Source organism: Trachypithecus francoisi, unplaced genomic scaffold (genome assembly GCF_009764315.1).
Source record: "Trachypithecus francoisi isolate TF-2019V2 unplaced genomic scaffold, Tfra_2.0 Lachesis_group0, whole genome shotgun sequence".
NCBI lineage: Eukaryota > Metazoa > Chordata > Mammalia > Primates > Cercopithecidae > Trachypithecus > Trachypithecus francoisi.
In genome coordinates, this window is record NW_022681453.1 from 89155391 (window position 1) to 89176725 (window position 21335).

At 40.3% G+C, this 21335-nt stretch overlaps 2 protein-coding genes and 1 long non-coding RNA gene across 5 annotated transcripts in view; 2 read left to right on the forward strand and 1 right to left on the reverse strand.

Annotated features, from left to right (window-relative positions):
* The window catches only part of LOC117083608, a 61122-nt gene extending 54446 nt beyond the window's left edge, over positions 1 to 6676 (forward strand). Inside the window, exon 3 of the long non-coding RNA XR_004437136.1 lies at positions 6427 to 6676. This is a non-coding gene — a long non-coding RNA (uncharacterized LOC117083608). The remainder of the gene's footprint in view (positions 1 to 6426) is intronic.
* The window catches only part of LOC117083604 (collagen alpha-1(VIII) chain), a 554637-nt gene that overhangs the window by 61436 nt on the left and 471866 nt on the right, over positions 1 to 21335 (reverse strand). The window contains exon 1 of one of the 3 annotated variants that reach the window (XM_033211494.1): positions 12088 to 12151. The exons of the other annotated variants lie outside the window; for them this stretch is intronic. Coding sequence (XP_033067385.1) covers positions 12088 to 12097 — 10 coding nt within the window. The 5' untranslated portion in view covers positions 12098 to 12151. Of the gene's footprint in view, positions 1 to 12087; positions 12152 to 21335 lie in introns of those variants that run through there. 3 annotated transcript variants of the gene reach the window in all.
* Positions 12577 to 21335, forward strand: part of FILIP1L (filamin A interacting protein 1 like) — a 277714-nt gene continuing 268955 nt past the window's right edge. Inside the window, exon 1 of the mRNA XM_033211485.1 lies at positions 12577 to 13038. The gene's annotated coding sequence lies outside the window, so the exon portion shown is untranslated. The remainder of the gene's footprint in view (positions 13039 to 21335) is intronic.

Here is a 21335-nt window from a genome sequence, read left to right on the forward strand (position 1 = left end):
GGTGGGGATGAGGTACAGAGTGAAAACAAGGGGGATCTGAGAGTTAGCACCTGACATGCGAACGCATATACAGCTAATCAATTTACACACCATTGACATCAATAATAAAAAGAGCAGCAGCAGTAGCTGCTGCTGCTACTAGACAGCACACAGTGCCAGGTCCTGTCCCTAGAGCCTTGTGTCTACTACCTTGCTGAGGCGTGGTGTCCCCTTTCTTCTCACATGGGTCCACGTGGCCTTTTGCCATTTGGGGATGTGTTTCCTCTTCTAGGATGTCCTTAATGTTCAAGCAAGGCTATTGGTGCTGGGTGGTGAGGACTGTGAGGACAGGGAGGGAACCAGGACCTACCCTGTGACTGGTTTGCTGCAGGCTCCTAATCACATGAGGCGGCTGAGAAGGTCAGGGTCACCAGCTGTGACCTGGGGGCCAGTGGAAAGGCCTGTACTCCCCAGCCTCTTGCTTTCTCTCATTATTCTCATTTCTGCTCCTAAATCTACTCACTGTGAAAGAAAAGAAGGGAAAGACTGATGCCTGTAGCTGAAGTGTGCAGTTAAATGGTCAGAAACTAGACTTCTCACATGTAATGGAATCATCATAGTGCTGGTGGCAGAGTTAAGACAGCTGAAGAAATGGTTGCTAGTACAACTTCCAATTTTCAAGTTATTGTTGGGGTTGAAATATCTCTCACCTCAGAATTTTTATTTTGGAAACTCTCCAAAGCACACTTTTAGTCACATTCGAGTAATTGAAACAGGAAAAAAATAGCTATTTTCAGCCACATTAAACTCTAACCAGATACTCTTTAAAAACTTCTTGTATGTACACAGCACCTTTTATTGTAGCGGAGTCATGTTGTTCAGTTCTGAACTGTATCCGCCATAGGCTGAAAATACTAATACTTTAAGAGCCATGGTAACCACCTGACAAATACATCCTCTCCACATAGGAGGTAAAGAGGACCCTAGTGCTATCTCTTAATTCTCCCTCTCTACCCAGGCCACTGGAAATCCAAGTGAAATTAATGTAATGAATATTTACTGAATACCTTATTTGTACCAGGAACAAAGGTGAAGAACACTGGGAAGTTGGCATAAATTTAACCAGCCTGCAAAGTGAAAATGATAGCAGGTTTAGGACATCCGTACAAAGTGTTAGGGCCAGGACCTACCTTACTGGCCCACCTGGAAGACAGCATTTCTGACACTTTTTCTTCTGTTAACCATCAGGCAGAGAGAAATGCTTTCGGCCTTTAGAGGAAGAGCCTTGTGAAGGAAAATTAATGATAGGCTGCCTGCAGTCCATGAATTCCCAGGTCACTATCCTTGGGACCACCCAGAGCACAGCCTGGGAGTACCCCGTTCAGGAAGTACTTAGACCCCCAGCAACCACTTGGACCCTTCCATTCTCCACATGAGAGCCAAAAAGATCTTTCCCAAAGGTAAATAGGATCATGTAACCTTCCAGGTTAAAACTCCACAGCAGTTTGCTTTTATACTTAAAATAACATCCATACTCCCTAGTATCACCCACAGGGCTCCCCCAACCAGGACCCTACTTCCTCCTTCAATCCCACTGCCTCCTCTTTGGCCCACAATACCCCAACCATGCTGACCTCCCGGAGTGCTAGAACAGGCAAACTCCTTTCTTGCCCCAGAGCCTTCACACTTATTGTTCTCAGACCTGAATGCTTCCTCCTCTAGCTCCTTCACATCACTCCCATCTCAGGTTAAATGGCGCCTCTTCAGAGAGAGGTCTCCTCTGACATCTGAGGTTCACTCCCTCCCCCAATTCTCTGCCACGATTTTCTCTTCCTTTCTATTGCAGCACTATCACAAGATGTACTTATTATCTGATTTGTTACCTTGTTTTTATTTGATCCTTCCCATAGACTTTACATTCCAAGATAGGACGGACCAATAACATCTGCTTTTTAAATATCATCTCCCCAGTATTCAAGATATGCCTGGACATAGTGGACATGTAATAAATAATTGTTGAATAGATGAATGAAATGAATATAATTGCAAATAATAAATGTTTTATAAAGAAGGGCATCTTTATATTTTGTTTTTACTACCATAAATACTATTGTACTACCATAAATCCAGATTACTATTAGAGGTTTTTCATGTATTCATTTTAACCAGGACTACCCTGACTGGACTTGAGAAGCTGAGAGAATGGAGAGCTGATGTATAGCTGCAATTAGAACGTTTCAAAGTGATTGCTTTAAAACACTAGGTTTGGCACACAATGCACTTTGAATAAGGGGGAGAGGGGTTAGTCCTTCTAATTTAAAGCTATTTGTGGTTGAGAGCAGAGTTCCTATTATGTGTGTGGCATGGTGTTCCTTAACTCAAGAAAAATTACAAAGAAACTTAACGTGAAGCACCAGAACACTAAGAATGAATAGCACAGTATATTCCTGGGGAGCTATTGTGAAGCTGGCCTAAGGGGGAATACCCTTGTCACTTTGCCATTTGGCTCTGGCCTAGGCTGCCAAATCATGGAGTTGTTGGAAACTAAGAAGTACCCTGGGTGCCAGTCTTGTTTTTCCAACCATGCCCAGTGGCTACAATGGAAGACCCTGAGTCTTCACACTGTGTCCTGTGTGGTTCTTCAGCCAGCAAAACCAAATCTTGTAGGTTACCAGGAGCCCACCCACAAGAGAAAGGGAGGTCTAGAATTGTCTTACTGCCTAGGGAAGATCTCTAGAAGGCCTGCAGTGGGTCCTGCGTACCTGTACAAAGCATGAACCGCAGTCTTTCTCCAGTCACCTCCTGATTTGCTCAAGGGATAGGCCCAAACTTTTCCCTTGGTTTCCTCCATGCATTTAATTTCTCTGTTAGGACTATAGCTCCGCTCAGCACCTAGTTTATTTGCATGGGGTTCTGCTTCCTTGCATAATTCTTATCTTTCCATATCTCTTGCTACTCATTCCCTATCTGCTGCTTGGGATCAGGCCCCAACCCAAGTAGCACACCTGGAATTGTGCTGCAGCCACCTGCCGATATTCTCCTTGCAGTGTTGAAATATCTCACTTGTAACATATGCTACTGGTTCTGCTTCTGGGAGCAGCCTCACCTATTTCTAGCCCCTCCGTGAGGCCAGCCTCTGAGGTCCCAGCATCCTTCATCAACAAACATGCATTGAGGTGACACCAGGGGCCCCCTCAGAGCACCAGGATAAGTTTGCTTGAGGTGGGAGTGTAAATTAGTTCAACCATTGTGGAAGACAGTGTGGCGATTCCTCAAGGATCTAGAACTAGAAATACCATTTGACCCAGCAATCCCATTACTGGGCATATACCCAAAGGATTGTAAATCATTCTATGATAAAGACACATGCACATGTATGTTTAATGCGGCACTATTCACAATAGCATCACATGTACACATATGTTTATTGTGGCACTATTCACAATAGCAAAGACTTGGAACCAACCCAAATGTCCATCAATGACAGACTGGATTAAGAAAATGTGGCACAGGGGTGGAGCAAGATGGCCGAATAGGAACAGCTCCAGTCTCCAACTCCCAGTGCGAGCGACACAGAAGACCGGTGATTTCTGCATTTTCAACTGAGGTACTGGGGTCATCTCACTGGGGAGTGCCGGACAATCGGTGCTGGTCAGCTGCTGCAGCCCGACCAGCGAGAGCTGAAGCAGGGCGAGGCATCGCCTCACCTGGAAGCACAAGGGGGAAGGGAATCCCTTTTCCTAGCCAGGGGAACTGAGACACACAACACCTGGAAAATCGGGTAATTCCCACCCCAATACTGCGCTTTAAGCAAACGGGCACACCAGGAGATTATACCCACACCTGGCCGGGAGGGTCCCACGGCCACGGAGCCTCCCTCATTGCTAGCACAGCAGTCTGCGATCTAACCGAAACGGCAGCAGCGAGGCTAGGGGAGGGGCGCCCGCCATTGCTGAGGCTTAAGTAGGTAAACAAAGCCGCTGGGAAGCTCGAACTGGGTGGAGCTCACAGCAGCTCAAGGAAACCTGCCTGTCTCTGTAGACTCCACCTCTGGGGACAGGGCACAGCTAAACAACAAAAGGGGAAGCAGCAGAGGCCTGTGCAGACGCGAACGACTCTGTCTGACAGCTTTGAAGAAAGCAGTGGATCTCCCAACACGGACGTTGAGATCTGAGAAGGGACAGACTGCCTGCTCAAGTGGGTCCCTGACCCCTGAGTAGCCTAACTGGGAGACATCCCCCACTAGGGGCAGTCTGACACCCCACACCTCACAGGGTGGAGTACACCCCTGAGAGGAAGCTTCCAAAGTAAGAATCAGACAGGTACACTTGCTGTTCAGCAATATTCTATCTTCTGCAACCTCTGCTGCTGATACCCAGGCAAACAGGGTCTGGAGTGGACCTCAAGCAATCTCCAACAGACCTACAGCTGAGGGTCCTGACTATTAGAAGGAAAACTATCAAATAGGAAGAACACCTATACCAAAACCCCGTCAGTACGTCACCATCATCAAAGACCAGAGGCAGATAAAACCACAAAGATGGGGAAGAAGCAGGGCAGAAAAGCTGGAAATTCAAGAAATAAGAGCGCATCTCCCCCTGCAAAGGAGCGCAGCTCATCGCCAGCAACGGATCAAAGCTGATCAGAGAATGACTTTGACGAAATGAGAGAAGAAGGCTTCAGTCCATCAAACTTCTCAGAGCTAAAGGAGGAATTACGTACCCAGCGCAAAGAAACTAAAAATCTTGAAAAAAGAGTGGAAGAATTGATAGCTAGAATAATTAATGCAGAGAAGGTCATAAATGAAATGACAGAGATGAAAACCATGACACGAGAAATACGTGACAAATGCACAAGCTTCAGTAACCGACTTGATCAACTGGAAGAAAGAGTATCAGCGATTGAGGATCAAATGAATGAAACGAAGCGAGAAGAGAAACCAAAAGAAAAAAGAAGAAAAAGAAATGAACAAAGCCTGCAAGAAGTATGGGATTATGTAAAAAGACCAAATCTACGTCTGATTTCTGCATCAAGAACAGAAAACCAAACACCGCATGTTCTCACTCATAGGTGGGAACTGAACAATGAGATCACTTGGACTCTGGAAGGAGAACATCACACATCGGGACCTATCATGGGGAGGGGGGAGGGGGGAGGGATTGCATTGGGAGTTATACCTGATATAAATGACGAATTGATGGGTGCTGACGAGTTGATGCGTGCAGCACACCAACATGGCACAAGTATACATATGTAACAAACCTGCACGTTATGCACATGTACCCTAGAACTTAAAGTATAATAAAAAAAAAAAAAAGAAAATGTGGCACATATACACAGTAGAATACTATGCAGCTATAAAAAAGGATGAGTTCATGTCCTTTGCAGGGACATGGATGAAGCTGGAACAAACTATCACAAGATCAGAAAACCAAACACCACATGTTCTTACTCATAAGTGGAAGTTGAACAATGAGAACACACGGACATAGGGAGGGGAACATCACACACAGGGGCCTGTTGGGGGTGGGGGGCTAGGGGAGGGATTACATTAGGAGAGATACCTAATGTAGGTGATGGGTTGATGGGTGCATCTAACCACCATGACACGTGTATACCTATGTAAGAAAACAGAACGTTCTGCACATGTAGCCCAGAACTTAAAGTATTAAAAAAAAAAAAAAAAAAAAGTTTGCTTGAATTCAGGGATCACTTTGGGGAAGCTGTGACTGAAGTGGTTTATCTAAGGCTTTACGTCAAATACAGGGCACACAGTAGTATCAAAGTTAAAGCTGAGCCACACAATTTTCATGAGTACAAAGCTGGATGCCATAGCCCTGTCCTTGAGGCACAGGGGCAGCTGCCAGGGCTGGAGCCATCCTGCCCTTTCCTGCCAGGGTGCCTGGGTTGACTCTGTGTCCTCTGCCTAGGATGCCCTCCTTCTTACTCTTTTCCTGCCAGAAACCTACTGCTCCTTGCCCAAGGTGTCCAGTTCAAATAGGTGTATCCCCACCCCCACCCCGTGAGGCCTCCCTGACCTCCACCTCAGGAAGACTCAGAAAACAGGCTATTCAGCCCTACGTTAGAACACCTAGCCTATTAAAATGAGAATTTCATACCGCCTCTCCTATTAGACTATGAGTTCCTGAGTGACAGAGACGGGACAACATTTTATTTTGTCTTTAAAGGACGAAGACCTAGCACAGAGCTAGGTGCCACACCTAGCATGGTTGGTGTAATACCTCTTTATAAGATGTGCAATTAATACAGAAAACAGGATTAGAATGAAATAGCATTTTTAGACAGAAGGAGGCTGGGAGGGGAAAAAGACTTCTAACTCGTGTATTTTCCTGTTCAAAAGGAACCTTTTAGCCAAGGAGAAGACATTGGTCCAATTTGAGATGTTGCTAGAATTATCCCTTCCCTCTCTTTTTATCTACATTTCAGAGAACCAGTGCCTGTTTGGAAAAGTAATATGGGCACACAAGGAAGAAAGCGATGCAGTGATAAATGTCAACAAGGCTACTGAACGATGATAGCGATGCCAAAGAAAAGCATTACATAATGACATCAAAATAGGCCACTCGAGGAATGTCTTAGAGCTAAAACAGCTGTCACCTGGTATTTTGGCATTATTGAAGAACATGAAGAGATAGTCCCTGGAAACTGGAGAGTACAGATTATTTGCAACAACAATTTTCAGAGGTCAAGAATATGTTTTCCTCATTTTTTAAAAAAGTTAACCTCTTATTATCATTTTCACTTGAGAAAACTATGATGCTCTAAAATGTCTAATACCTAAACACTGCCTATAGGTAGAAGAAGCTCCCCTCATTATAGCAGTTCCTAAATAAACCTGTAACCTTGGAGATATTTCTCTATTTTATAGATTATCCAGACCTTTCACTTTTACATATAAATAATCCCACTCTTAAGGAACATTAAGAACAGGATAATACGTGAAATTCTAACTGTCAATTTTGCTGTTAGTAAAATGTCTGTTAGGACAAAAGTTTACAACCCTGGAATTGAAAAATGACTGACTGGTTTAATATGTGTAATTTTCTTATTTTTTTTTACCTTCTAGCTCAGTGAGATGCTGTTCTGAAGTTGCTTTCCTCTAGGGCTGCTACTGTCATCTTTTGTTCACTTGGCTAAAGAGGTCAGATGCTTCATCCATTTAAAGATGCATCAATTCTATGATGTGTTGTGTATTGACTATGTGCCAGAGGCTGCAACTGCAAAGGTGGAAGGTGCACTCTGCACTCCAAGAACTTCCCATTAGTGGGGGAGAGACAAGTATGCTTGGCAATTGCAGTAACATGGGATTGAGGGTAAAGTGTGGTTAAACTCTGAGTGCCTTGGGAGCACTATGGAGGATTACATGATCCACCCAGAATACAGAGGGGACAGTGGGAAGGATGGGATTTGGGATGTGAGTCAAGAAAAAGTAGGCATGCCTGGGGAAACTTATGTCCTGTGATCTAGCTCTGCTACAAGAATTCACTTTTCCTTTATAATTCATAGAAACAAAATAAATAGACAAATTAATTTATACCTCATATTTTCTAGAATTAGCAATATATATATCTGTCACCACCTTGCAGATATGTGCAGTAATAATTGTTCGTAAAATGCAGCAAAAAGCACAGTATTAGGCTTTCCTGAATCATTTTAAAGTTATTAATTCACAGAGTCACATAATATTAGTACTAAAATAGAACTAAGACATCTTTTTCAGTGCAATACCTTCACAGAGGAGGAAACTGAAGCTCAGAGAGTCAACAAAAAACAAAACAAAACAAAACAAACAAACAAAAAAACAGCAACAACACAACCACCAAAAGATTAGGAATGTTTTTCTTGATTTTTCCCTTCTTTGCTTGGTTGCTTGGTCGCCTTTGAGCGGGTGGGACTGAGACATCTTTAGAGAATGTGTTCTGCTTATGGACTCATAATTCTTTCAGTTATCTATAGGATGATACCTATAAGTCAGTCTAATACAGTCCCTCATTTCCTCCCCATACAGATGCCCATTTTGGGTAGATGCTGTGACAGAAAGGCCACAGGCAGGGGAAAGAGTATCTGTCCTAGGGGTCAAATTTTGAAAGTTAACTGATGAACTAATATCAATCCATAGACCCAAGGAAGCTTAAACTGCGATGGAATTTTAAGATAATTGTATTTTAGGATCTACATAGGCTGAGACAATTATGTTAGTGCTTGAACAGAGGCCGCATGGATACTCTGAAACTGGAAAATGAACTATTAAAACAACAAATGGCTAGTGTTTCATAAAGTTCATTTCAAAAGTCTATGTCACTAATACAACTGTAAGTGAAAAGCTGTCCTGTAACTCTTTCAAAGCTGACTGATCAGAGGTGAAAAGTCTAATTTAGGATCATTTAATATCTCAAAAGCTCTTAAATATGCCATGTGAAAAGGGAAGAGTTTAAGAAATAACTAATTTTTCTGTATTAATAATACAATACTATAGCAATGCTATCTAATAGAGATATAAGCCGTGTATGTTAGGTTAAATTTTCTAGAAATGGTAAAACCAATTTTTAAAAATCATAGTAAATATACAGAACATATTACCATTTTAACCCTTTTCATTTGTGCAATTCAGTGAAATAAAGTACAACTACACTGGTATGCAACCATCACTACTATCTATTTCCAGAACTTTCCCATCATCCTCAAATGAAATTCTATACCCATTAAACTATTCTCCCCATCATTCCTTCCCCCCAGCTGTTGATAACCCTATTCTACTTTCTACTTCTATGAATTCGACAATTCTGGGTACTTTATATAAGTGGAATCATAACAGTGTCTGTCATTTTGTGCCTAATTTATTTCACTTAACATGTCTTCATGGTTCATCCCTATTGTAGGATGTATCAGAATTTCAATCTTCTTTAAGCCTAATACTCCATTGTGTATATATATATACTGCAGTTTATCTATCCGTTGATGGACATTTGGGTTGTTTCCACCTTTTGGCTATTGTGAAGGTAAAAAAAAAAAATAGTGTATCTGTTTTAACCAATATATCCAAAGTGTTATCATTTCAATCTGCAATCAATATACAAATTATTACTGAGATATTTTACATTAGTTGTTTTCTAATGTCTTTGAGATCTGCTGTGTATTTCATGATTACAGCATATATCCATTTGAATTAGCCACACTTTAGGCTCTTAATAACCATATGTGGTTAGTAGTTAATGTACTGGATAGCACAGTTCTATAGGAGAGTTTGCATTCAAGATTTCATAAATCATGATTCCTTCTGGATGCCACCATGATGAATAATTCCACCTTTTTTTTTTTCTCACATAGCCCTAGTGTTTAGAGTTGGGCCTTGGAAGTCAGACTAAACTGAATGCAGATCCTAGTCTCTTACTAATTAGCTCAGTGATGTTAGAAGGATTACTTAATCTTTCAAAACCTCAGTTCTGTTTTTTGTAAAGTTGGAAAAAAAGACTATTTCTCCCATAGGGTTTCTGTCTGAATTAAAATCAAATAACATAAATAAAGTGCTTAATGTACTTAATGTAGTGTTGCCAAAGTGTGACATAATAAATAGCAACTATAATAAAAATAATCCACTAGATTATAGGTTCACATGGGCAAGGGCTATGTCTATCTTTCAGTGTGCCTGACACATGGCAATTATTTATTTATGTGAATAAATAATTGAACTCTTCCCTCAGTCTTTATAAACTTTTGTTTCCATGACATCTTTACGCCTTCACAGAGATTGCATGATGATTTCTAATACCTACCTTGCCATGAAGACACAGATACTTTATGGTATAGAAAGAACATGAAACTCTTACTCTCATCATTTCCTTTTCTTTTTTATTTAAAAAATTTTGACTACTTCCTTTCCTTTTCCTTGAGAAATCAGGATGACGGGGCCAAAAAGACTAAGGGCCAAAGGGGCCCTTACCCACAGGGGCAATGAGCAAATATATAAGTAGTCTGAGGATAACAGATAACAGAAACCACCTTTTTCTCACTGTTGGGGAAGGGAGTTACAAGTATGGAAAGGGTTAAAAGCTAGAGTGCCTCTATGGTGTTAGATTGGAAATAGAGCTATCAGTGTGATCTCAGAGTCTTTAATATAAATAGAGCAATAGATATAGGCATGTGTGTGTGTGTGTCTGTGTTTCCTAGTCTATTACCTGAAAGGGCCTGGAAGCAATGAGCTCACACAATCCCCAGATCTTGGTTTCTAAACACCGTTTTCCATAATGGATGGAGGTCTTCTTGAAGATATGGCTAATTCCAGAGTTGGGCAGAGAACGTACAACATGCTTATGGAACATTTTATTACCAGAAGGTAAGAAAGTACTCAGAAAAACATGAGGGCCACATCTGAGATCATTTGAGCATTAAAAGAAATAATGATATTAGTGAGTTATAACTCATTCAATAAAACAGCAATTTATGAGCTCATGTTGATAGAAACAAAAAAATAAGCGAGGAGAAGGGAATGTTCTTCTTCACACTAAGAAAGTTTATTTAAGAGCAGTATGTTTACCTAGTCTCCAAGTATCTCCCCACAAAATATTTATTAACTGCAAAGGAAAAACTATAATTTTACAGTGACTAAATCTAATAGATATCACCTTAAGCAAGTGGGTTTGATTACAAGACTAACTCTATTTATGTGACTCCTGATATGATTAAGAAGAATACAGCATTGTTTCTGTAGTATTCCTGCCACAAAAATACACAATGTCGATCTTACAATGAGGAAACATCACACAAATCTAAACTGAGGAACATTCTACAAAATGTACTCTTCAAAAATGTGAAGTCACACACAAAAAAGGAAAACTACAGAACTGTTCAAGATTGAAGGAAAGTAGAGACAAGACAACTAAATGCAACACATAATCGTGGGCCAAAAGAAAAAAACATTTTTTTTCTATAAAGGATATTATTGAGACATTTGGTGAAAAGCTGAATGGGATCTATGGATTAGAAAGTAAAGTTGATTTACTGAATGTAATTGTTATACTGTGGTTATGTAGAAGAGTATACTTATATTTTTAAGATAATCACACTAAAGTATATAATATAAATTAATTCAGAAAAATATATGCACACACCAAAATAAACTCACAGGGGTAGAAAGGAGGATGAGAGAGAGAGGGAGAGAGAGAAATACACAGAGAGAGAGAGAGAGACAGACAGAGAGAGAGAGAGACAGAAAGACAGAATACAACCAGTGGTAAAATGATTAACATTGGAGAACCTGAGTGAAGAGCATATAGAAATTCTTTGTGGCCGGGCGCGGTGGCTCAAGCCTGTAATCCCAGCACTTTGGGAGGCCGAGGCGGGCGAATCACGAGGTCAGGAGTTCGAGACCATCCTGGCTAACACGGTGAAACCCCGTCTCTACTAAAAAATACAAAAAACTAGCCGGGCGAGGTGGCGGGCGCCTGTAGTCCCAGCTACTCGGGAGGCTGAGGCAGGAGAATGGCGTAAACCCAGGAGGCGGAGCTTGCAGTGAGCTGAGATCCGGCCACCGCACTCCAGCCTGGGCAACAGAGCGAGACTCCGTCTCAAAAAAAAAAAAAAAAAAAAAAAAAAAGAAATTCTTTGTTATTCTCGTATCTTTTCTGTAAGTCTGAAATTATTTTGATGTTAAAAATTAAAAATAAAGAGCATGGGCTCTGGAGTAACTCAGATTCAATTTTGAATCCTCAGTCTTCTATCTATCATCTGTGAGACCCTAGGAAGTTATGAAATTATTCTGATCTTTGGTTTTCTCATTTGATCACCAGGAGTAGGACTAATTTAAAGGGATGCTGTGAGGATTAAATTAGATAATGCATGACTTGAGCACTGGGCAGGTGGTAGGCATGTCTGGTAGATAATCTGATACATAATGGATGCCGAAATAGACATTTGTTGAATAAATGAACAAACTCCTCCCTTCTCTCCAACCCCTCAATCTGAACAAGTGATGCTACTTAAAGAAAATTAGATGCTTCAAATTTTAGCAATCCAAAGCATGAAGTTTTTCTTAACGCTTGAATAATATAAAACAAAATGTCAAATAATAATAATAAATGACAAACATACCACCATGCATTCTGATGTTGCTCTAGAGTTTCCTCAGCACTTTGCCCTCATGTCTCCTGTGACACTAAATGGAACAAGCAGGCATTCCGGTTTGAGTCCAACACAGTGTTAATAATAGCGAATGTTTACAGTGCCTTGAGTTATGGGTGTCCAAGAAGGGGTCATGCCCTTGTTACTTAAATCTCAAACAAGGCTTCCATCAATTCGTGGCTGCAGGGTACAAAATGAGGTGCAATTTAATGTCCATCTGGGCATCTGTTCCTCAGGTGCTAGCACTGCTGTCTGTGGTTCACAGTATATCTGGGGTCGCAACACAGCAAAGAAAGGGACCCAGATTGTGCCTGGGAAGTTTCTACTCTTAGCCAAGATGTGCACATGAATTTAAAATTACCCAAGAGGGTGTTTCAGAGTTGCTGGCCAAAGAGTGGTGTCTTCTAATCTGGAGAGCAGCTGCTGGGCACAGACATGCAAACACACACACACACACACACACACAGACGCATGCACACACACAGACGTGCTCACGGAGCCTGTGCGTGCCTCTACTTGTCTGCTCTGGGCAGATGGTTCCTGGCTTTTGGGTCACCTCATCCTGCAGCCCAGTCCAGTTAGACCCTTTCTTCCACAGAGACTGGCAAGCTGTGGGGTAAGGGTTTTGGTAAGGCTGCCTGTCTTCAGAGCATGAAGGACACTGCCCGGAGAGGAAAGAGGGCAATATTTAGTGTTTGGGCCCACTTGTTGTTGGGCTCTCCACTGCCTCTCCTTTGCAGAGCTATCACTGGCCCGCGGGTGCAAACTCTCGGTGGCTTTCAAGCCTACAAAACAAAAACTGAGAGGGTGTCCAAAAAGAGAAGAAGAAAACGCTGTTGTTGGTCCTGGGTTCCACTGTTGGATTTTGGCGGGGATGAGAAGAAGGAATTACCAGGCGTGATCAACAAAGGTACCTGCACGGTAAGCTAAGTGTCCTCATCCTTGCTGAGAAGACGGGATGTTTCTGTGTTATTCAACAGCTAGGAGTGGCCAATACCACTCTCCAGAAGTAGGATCTTGTGAATATTATGCAAGGGAATGCAGTGTGATTAAGAGCTCATGACAGATGATGACTTTTAGGCTAAAATGACTAAGAGTTGCTTGCAAATTAGAGGAACTATCCTGACAGTAGGTCAGTTTTACTAAAGTGATACACATGAAAGAAAGCCAAAATGAAACTTTAAATTGTTATTCTGTTAAGAGTAAGATGAATAGTCAAAGATTAAAGAAAAAGTATGTTTGGATAAATGCTTTCCTTCTTAGTAGCTTGATTTTGTAAGCTGATGTGAATGATCAATATGCCATGTCAAAATCATCACAATGTGTTGAAAATGGAGAAGTATACTGAATAGGTTAAATTGCAGAGGAAGAATTCTCTTTTCATGGAAAGATTGGTGGAAGAAACTAACATCTTCAAATGGCAACTAGATTGTCTCTTTTTTCTTTTGTTTGTTTACCTTCTGTTGATGTTAAGATTTAATGAATGAGAGCCAGAGAACAGAAGCAGGTTTCTGAGGGAAGGTTTTGAGAGGTCTTGGGAGATACCTATCAAGAACTTGTTTTGTAACACCCCACAGAAGATGACTGGATATCCATGGGCACATCACATCTGGATACAAATGGGAAATGATGCTAGGCTGCTGCCAAATGATATCACAGAAAATTCTGCTCACTGTAGTCCTCAATGGGAGGATTATTCAATGTTTAGGGTGGCTGCACAGTTGTGTATATAGGACCTCCATTGAAGAGGGATATGTGTTCAGTTAAAATGGTTGTGACATATTCAGTTATTCTTTTTTCTTTCCATACCAATTAATGATTACATCTCTTTCTTTATTCATTATCTGTTCACATCTCAGGAAGGAATAGAAGAGGTGCAACACATACACTGTTTACACTACCATATTCCACATGTGTATTAGATTTGTATAAAGGAGAACATGGTGTAGTTAATACTAGAGAATGCATTGAAATTACGGCAATGTTCCTTTAGCTACAGTTAAACATGTTTTTCCTGTGATGACATTTTCTGATTTATCAATCTGCTATCTCCCAAAGCCAAATATTCCACGTAAATATTTCTCTGTTTATCAGTTGACACTATTATGAAACTCTCATTATGCTTAATTAAAAATCAGCATAAATACTGTAAGAGCTGTTTGTTAATAAAAATTTCTAAAGGCAGCAATAATATTCATGGGCTCTTTCCACCTGGGTAATTAAGGTCTACTCTAATGAGAATTTTCTAAGTAATTTCCCAAAGCAGTGTGGGGTTTGGGTTCTTATACTAACCAATACAAAGATACTCTGTAAAAGTTCTGCAGCAAAGGAAAGTATGCATTATTTAAAAAGTGAGTGACAGTTTATTTTTAGCGTTTACCTTCTATTAAAGTTCATGTGTAATTGTCTTTTTTGCTTAAACTTTATTTAAGCAATAAATTAGCAATAAATTTAAGTAATAAATTTAGTCAAGACTTGGTCTTAGGTAGTGGCGCTGGCAATGGAGATGAAGATATTTTATTGTGCCATCAAAATGATGGTGCCTTTAATAGAGCATTATTGTAGGAGACTGCCATTGCAACTTGCCAAGAGTTAGGCAGGTCCAAGGATGCAACAAACCTAAAAGTAAGGGGCTCTATCTTCTTTTCTTCCGATTACAGACCGTATTATTCTATGTCCTAACCTAAAGCAAAATTTTCATTACCAGTGTAATAATACCCGCTTCACCTTTCTAATATGTTACTTTAAAAAACATTTAAGGAAAAAGTGCCAGTAGCTTTTATTTTCCTTAGGGTAGAACTAGTGCCTACCAGCAACACACAATAAGTTTGTTTAGTTATATTAGGGGAACACTTTTATAGTAATAGCTTAGTTTGTTTGCTCATTTGTTCATTCATTCATCAACTATTTAGAATGCCTACTCTGTTCTGATTACTGGGACTATAACAGTGAATGAGGCAAACATGGTCTCCAGATGCCCTGAGTGTAGGAATCTGCATAGAGAGTCTGATTACTAGTGATCTGAATCTGTATATTGTGCATGTTGTTCAACATAGATATGGAGACAATTTTAGATACCATCTCAGCATCAAATAATTGAATTGGAAAACACATTTGAGTGTAAATACTTGAGCCTTCTTTGAGGGATGTTGACATTTCAGTGCAAGCTATAGATGTTAGACAAAAAAGTCACATACTAATACCATCTGCTTCTTCAGAATTGGGTCAGACAGGAATTCTAAAGAAGACAGAAGAAAATTTGTATTATAGCCTCTTAGAAGTCTAGGGTTCAAATCGGACAGTAGTGCAAGATTTTCTGTTTAATCTGATGGTCAATCACTGGGGCCCACAGTGAAAAAGCAGGCCTATTGTGCTTCTCATCTTGGTCGAGGAGACTTTTATTACAATGTCATTTTATACCTACAAGGTGTTTTATACTGTGTATGAAACTCACATTATCAGTTACTCACTTGACCCTGTGTTGTAGGAAAGGCAGGTAGTACCGTTCCCTGTTCAGCAGATGGATAAACTAAGTTTTAGATATTTAAGGGACTAGCCCAGCTAATGTTTTCTCTAATGCACAGCCTCATGGGGTAATCTCTTAAATAAAGGACTAGAAAAATTCTGTGTTTTCAACATGAGTACTCATAGCCCTGACCTATTGTTTGAAAGTGGTATTAGCAAACAGGAAACCATGCAGATAGAGGAACGTTTCGTGTCTCCCCCCACCACCCTCTTCCTGCCTCCATTGCCCTTCTAGGTCCTTACCCTAGAGTTTTTCCTTCTGGCCCTTCAAAAATCAGTTTAGTTGCTTAAAGAGATATAAGCTGCTACCTTTTTCTTCTTCTTTTTGGGTGGAATGATGAAGTAGAATATGGCAAACTGGGCTGTAAAGCTCTGAACTGACTCCTAATATTATTGTAATGAAATAAAAAATTATTCTGAGCGATAAAATTTTAAAAAGTTTGTGACTGTTTAGGATAGGAACAGTATAGTATATTAGTATATCCACCTACATGCAAAATGCAAATGGAATTTTACACTGCTAGTTAGTGCCACCAGCCTAGCAACATAAAACACTGTCACATCAGATCAGACCATTGTCCACCCAGTCCAGATCTTGCTTCTGGTGCAAGCATAAGTAGGCTGTTTGAAGAAGCAGTTTATCATGGGTAAGAGGAAAAACTCACAAGAAAAAATATTCTACATGGAAAAATGGTAAGCACAGGTAATGGAGAATTATACAGAGCTGAGCAGAGCAGTGAACAGAGAAGGTTTTTCTGATGGATTTTGAGAGTTAAGCCACATAGCTAGTACTGTCTATTATTAGCTATGACCAAGCAAATACACGACTTTCTTTCTTTTTTTTTTACATTCTTCCTGGAACTTCCTGCACATGTATTTAAAGTTTGTTGTAATTCCTTGGAGGCTTTTAGATACTTTTTTCTCTATCTGTGGCTTGGAATGGATGACATGTATCTTCATGACGGATCTAGGGACAATCACTTGACTAGGAAACTGGAATTCAGGGGAGGATAGCAAACTAGATAAAGCTGCTTCTGTGCTTCTCCTTAGAGTTGCTGTTCCTGGCCCTGAAACAAAAAAAATACAGAGGCAGCTGCTTCTGAGCCATGATATTAAACTGACAGGTTGTGACTAGGGACACCAGCTCCTTGTTTCAGCTGCTACTAACATCTCTAAATGAAGCTATTTTAAGAACCTTTGCATTTGATCAGGGAGCATGTGGGGTTAAGCCTTATGTTTTCCACTTCAGTTTTAGATTCTAAGCAGGTGCAGTTAGTAGTTCAAATTTTAAAACTTATTACTGCATTTCCTTCCAATCAATGTAAAAATATTATATTCCCAAAGCCACCAGGGGTGTATTAGTGACTTGATTTATCTTGGGGCTGGTTCTATCTCAGATGACATCTCCTAATCTTTCTTCTTCAAATAAGAACAAAAATGGTTGCCAACAGTTTGAAGAGTGGGTATGGGTAGAGAAGTTACTAAGGATTCTTTGATTGGGGGGGCACTGGGGGGGGGTCATAAACATTTGCAGATGCAGATTGCAGTGCCTATCTCTTCCCTCAGTGATTCCTGAGTTTGATGCTTTTTTTTTTTTTTTGAGACAGAGTCTGGCTCTGCCGCCCAGGCTGGAGTGCAGTGGCCGGATCTCAGCTCACTGCAAGCTCCGCCTCCCAGGTTCACGCCATTCTCCTGCCTCAGCCTCCCGAGTAACTGGGACTACAGGCGCCCGCCACCTCGCCCGGCTAATTTTTTTGTATTTTTTAGTCGAGACGGGGTTTCACCGTGTTAGCCAGGATGGTCTCGATCTCCTGACCTCGTGATCCGCCCGTCTCGGCCTCCCAAAGTGCTGGGATTTAGCAGCTAACTTATATATCATTAACCTTAGAATGTTAGGTAACAATATTTACAGTGGCTTCATTCATCATTGCCAAACCTGGAAACAACTCCAGTGCCGTTCAGTTGGTGAATGAATAATCAAACTATAGTAAATCAACACTATGAATTACTCAGCAATACCAATGAAACACACAACAATATGGATGAAATCAATTGCATGATGCTAACTGAAAGAACCCAGACTCAAAAAGCTACATCCTGAATGAGTTCATTTATACAACATTGTGGGAAAAAAACCCCCAAAACTATAGGGACAGAAAACACATCAGTGGTTGCCAACAGCGGATACTGAGGGGAGGAACCGACGACAAAAGGGTGAGCAGGAACATCTTGGGTGATGGAACTGCTTTATGTCTTGACTATAATGGTGGTTACGTGATTGCATGAGCTTGTCAAAATCTGCAGAATTGTACATTATATAAGAGGTAATTTTACAATATGTAAAGCATACCTTATTGTGTGGCTCTATATATTGAGAGAATCCCACTTCAACCAGCATATTCTGCTTTGGTGGTGGATGGAATTCTTACAGATTTTCATTGAAAAAAAATTTTTAGGATATTGAAACATGCAAAAGAACAAGAACCCTTAAAAAATGACTAATAGAGTCCAACCATCTTGATTTACAGATGAAGAATTGAGGCCTGAGAAAGTTAGTGGCAGAGAAATAGGTGTTTTTGTTTTTGTTTTTGTTTTCTTATAAGAGACAGTTAAAAATGATCATCCTGTAGAACCCAGAAAACTCAACTCTGTTCTTGTATAATACTGACTGTCAAACTGCCTTGAAAAAGCCATGGGACCAAAAACTACGCACTAAACTCCAAGTACCCGCCTTCCAAATGTCATGTTGCGAAACTGGTCAGAAGCGGCTGGCTTCTGACAGATATACAGTTACAAGGGAATATGATCTGATTTTAGTATTCGGATAGACATTATAGCAAGCATACTATTTGTCAAAAACAACAGCCACCACAACCACACACTGTGCTGAGCATGAGGTGTATCACAAAAGAAGACCCAAGCCATGTTTGGAAGAGGCATACATTTGTTCATTTGCTTACTTAGTTATGTAACAAACAAACGAGTGCCAGACACTGTCGTGGGTCCTGTAATCCAATGCTGATCTCGGAATTGTAACACAGTAGCATCTAGATACAGAGCAATGTCCAACCACTAGAATACAGTGAGGACTGTTTGAATTGAATACATGAATATCAAACAAAATCAGAGTCAAAACCAGAATGTACCACAATGCGTTTAATGCCTAAGGGCATAGATTTTCCCAGATGCCATAACCAACTTCTAATCCATTTCTGTGTGTTCCTCAACAAGTTACCCTCTAAAGCCTCATGTTTCCTCAGCCATAAAATGCAGATAAGAATTGTACCTGCCTTGATAAGTAATAAGCACAGTTAGTGGCACATAAGTGGTCAATGAGAGGCTGTTATTATCATTATCATTAATATAGAAAACTCCCACCATGGTGCTATATACTGGGTCTATAAAAAAAAAAAAAAATCAGTCTTGACAATGTGGTCAGTTCCTTCTGAAAGGCTGATAAATGCTGTAAGACCTACTTAGATTGCACACAAACACAAAACTTTGGATTCCCTGGACCAAATTAAGAAGCCATGGGCTAGAAACGTCATCTAGAAATAAAAGGAACTGGCATTTGAATCATGTATTTTCTTTGGGCCCCTAAGTTAAGAACCAGTGCTCTAGACTACACATCCATGGACAGGTATGAATTTAAAATGCCTCATTTCATGATTTTGGAATTAAGAAAAATCCCAGAAAATTGATTATTAATGTAAACCAGAAATTTTCTTGACCGATGTTAAAAAGGTAGAAACGTCCTTTTCCCTTCCCTGAGGTTCTCTTGGCCCTAAGCAAGTAATTTTTTATTTTTATTTTTTTAATTCTCTTGCTATCTTCTACCATAACATTTAAATCATGTAATGAAGGTTCCATAATCAAAAAAGTGTTAATTTCTGGCCTCACAGTCCAGAGGATTCTGAGGAGACAATGAAATTCCTAAACGTGCAAATTATTCCAGAATGGGAAATGACTCTTCCTGTCTTGCAGTAGTTATTTATGTAATAGTACCTTGGGAGAATGTTAACAGTAGAGCATTAAATTACTCCTTTTAAAACAAGGAATTTCCAACAGGGTTTTATTTGTTCTTTCCTAATTTAAAAAAGACAGCATTTATACTCACAAGACTGCAAGTTTTACTAGCCTATCGTTAAGTGGTTAGGTCAGTTTCAGAAAGACTGTACTAATGCATTAAATACCTGCCAAATGTGCGGAAGGAAAGCTCCAATCCAAATCATGACACACCCGTGGATTCACCACTCTCAAAGTAAACACAGTGTTCAGAAATTCTACCAACAAAGTGTCAAAAGAGGCTATAACGCTCACTGAAGGGAGAAAAACTTTAGTTTACTTAAAACCCACATGCACTTCGTCATTTTCCCAGATGGCATCATAAAACTGCAATCATGACCTAAATAACCGAGTTTCTTCAGCACAGAATTCTATTATATTCCCATCTACGTCTGGATAGTTCCTCTCTAAAAGGCAATTTCAGTTGTAAAGAAACTCAAAAGGTCCAGCTAGGTCTAGTGGAATTAATCTGTATATAAAACAAGGATTTTTTTTTTTTAACTGTATGGAAGAATATAAAGATTTTCACCTGTACCTGCAGCACTAAGCATTTTGAACTGGTAGCTCCAAATTTATATCTCTTGGCTGTGTAACAAAATCCACAAGTATTTATTCTTTGAGACTTAGATCAGATACACACTGGTGGCAAAATGCCAGTCACCACTGTAGTGGGGCTCCCTTCATCTACTGACCAGAAAACATTTTTCTCAGAGTTTCCCTTAGCATACTTCTGTTATCTCATTAACTTTCTGCATATTTTTAAAAAGCAGCAATATAACCTCTGGCATCTTAAATTTTCCAGACGTATGAAAACATACTACAGGGATCAGAGCATTAGGTTAGGAGTAGTACAACCACCAGTCACACACCATTTGAGTGAATCAGATGGGGTATAACTCATCCAAAGCATTCAAAAAGAAGCTTACATTTACAGCAGGAAGGTGAGCAACATGCTTTAGGCCAGGTAAGCATGCACATGCTTCTGGATCCTACAGCCCTTACCAGGGACACACAGTTAGAGAAAATGATGCCCATCCATGAAGGCAGATCTTTTTCAACTAAGAAATCATTCTCCAGCTCTCAACCTTTCTTCTTTGGGTAAAGAGTCAAAGTGGGGTTTCTTGGTGCAGGTTCCAGATGGGTGGTTCCAGATGGGTGGCTCCAGATCATCTGCCACCATTACCCCCATTTCTGCTGGAGTCCTTCTTGCCCCTGAGGCCAAAATATATCTTGCATAATCCTGAGATTAATAAATTTGGCTAGATGGGGGCAGGGGGGTCCTTGGAACAGATCCAGATTAGGTTACATGTAGAATCAGTCATGCCTAGGCTGGCCTGGAAGAGGATCGAGCTTTCAGTCTGACATTATCATCTGCAAGCGTAAGTCCCTGGAGAGTATTCCACAGCTGGAAGCTTGCACCTCTGCTTATAATGGTAACCTGACTGTACTGACTTGTTGCTGTGTCCATTTGATAAGTCAACCTCTTCTGATTTACTATGTGGTATCTGTATCTGATTGTTCCATCAATCCTAGTCTACTATTGACAGTAATTTCATATTTTCTCCATATGGTATACACAGCACATATGGATATTTTATCTAATTGAAACCCCTAGGAGGTATAATCTG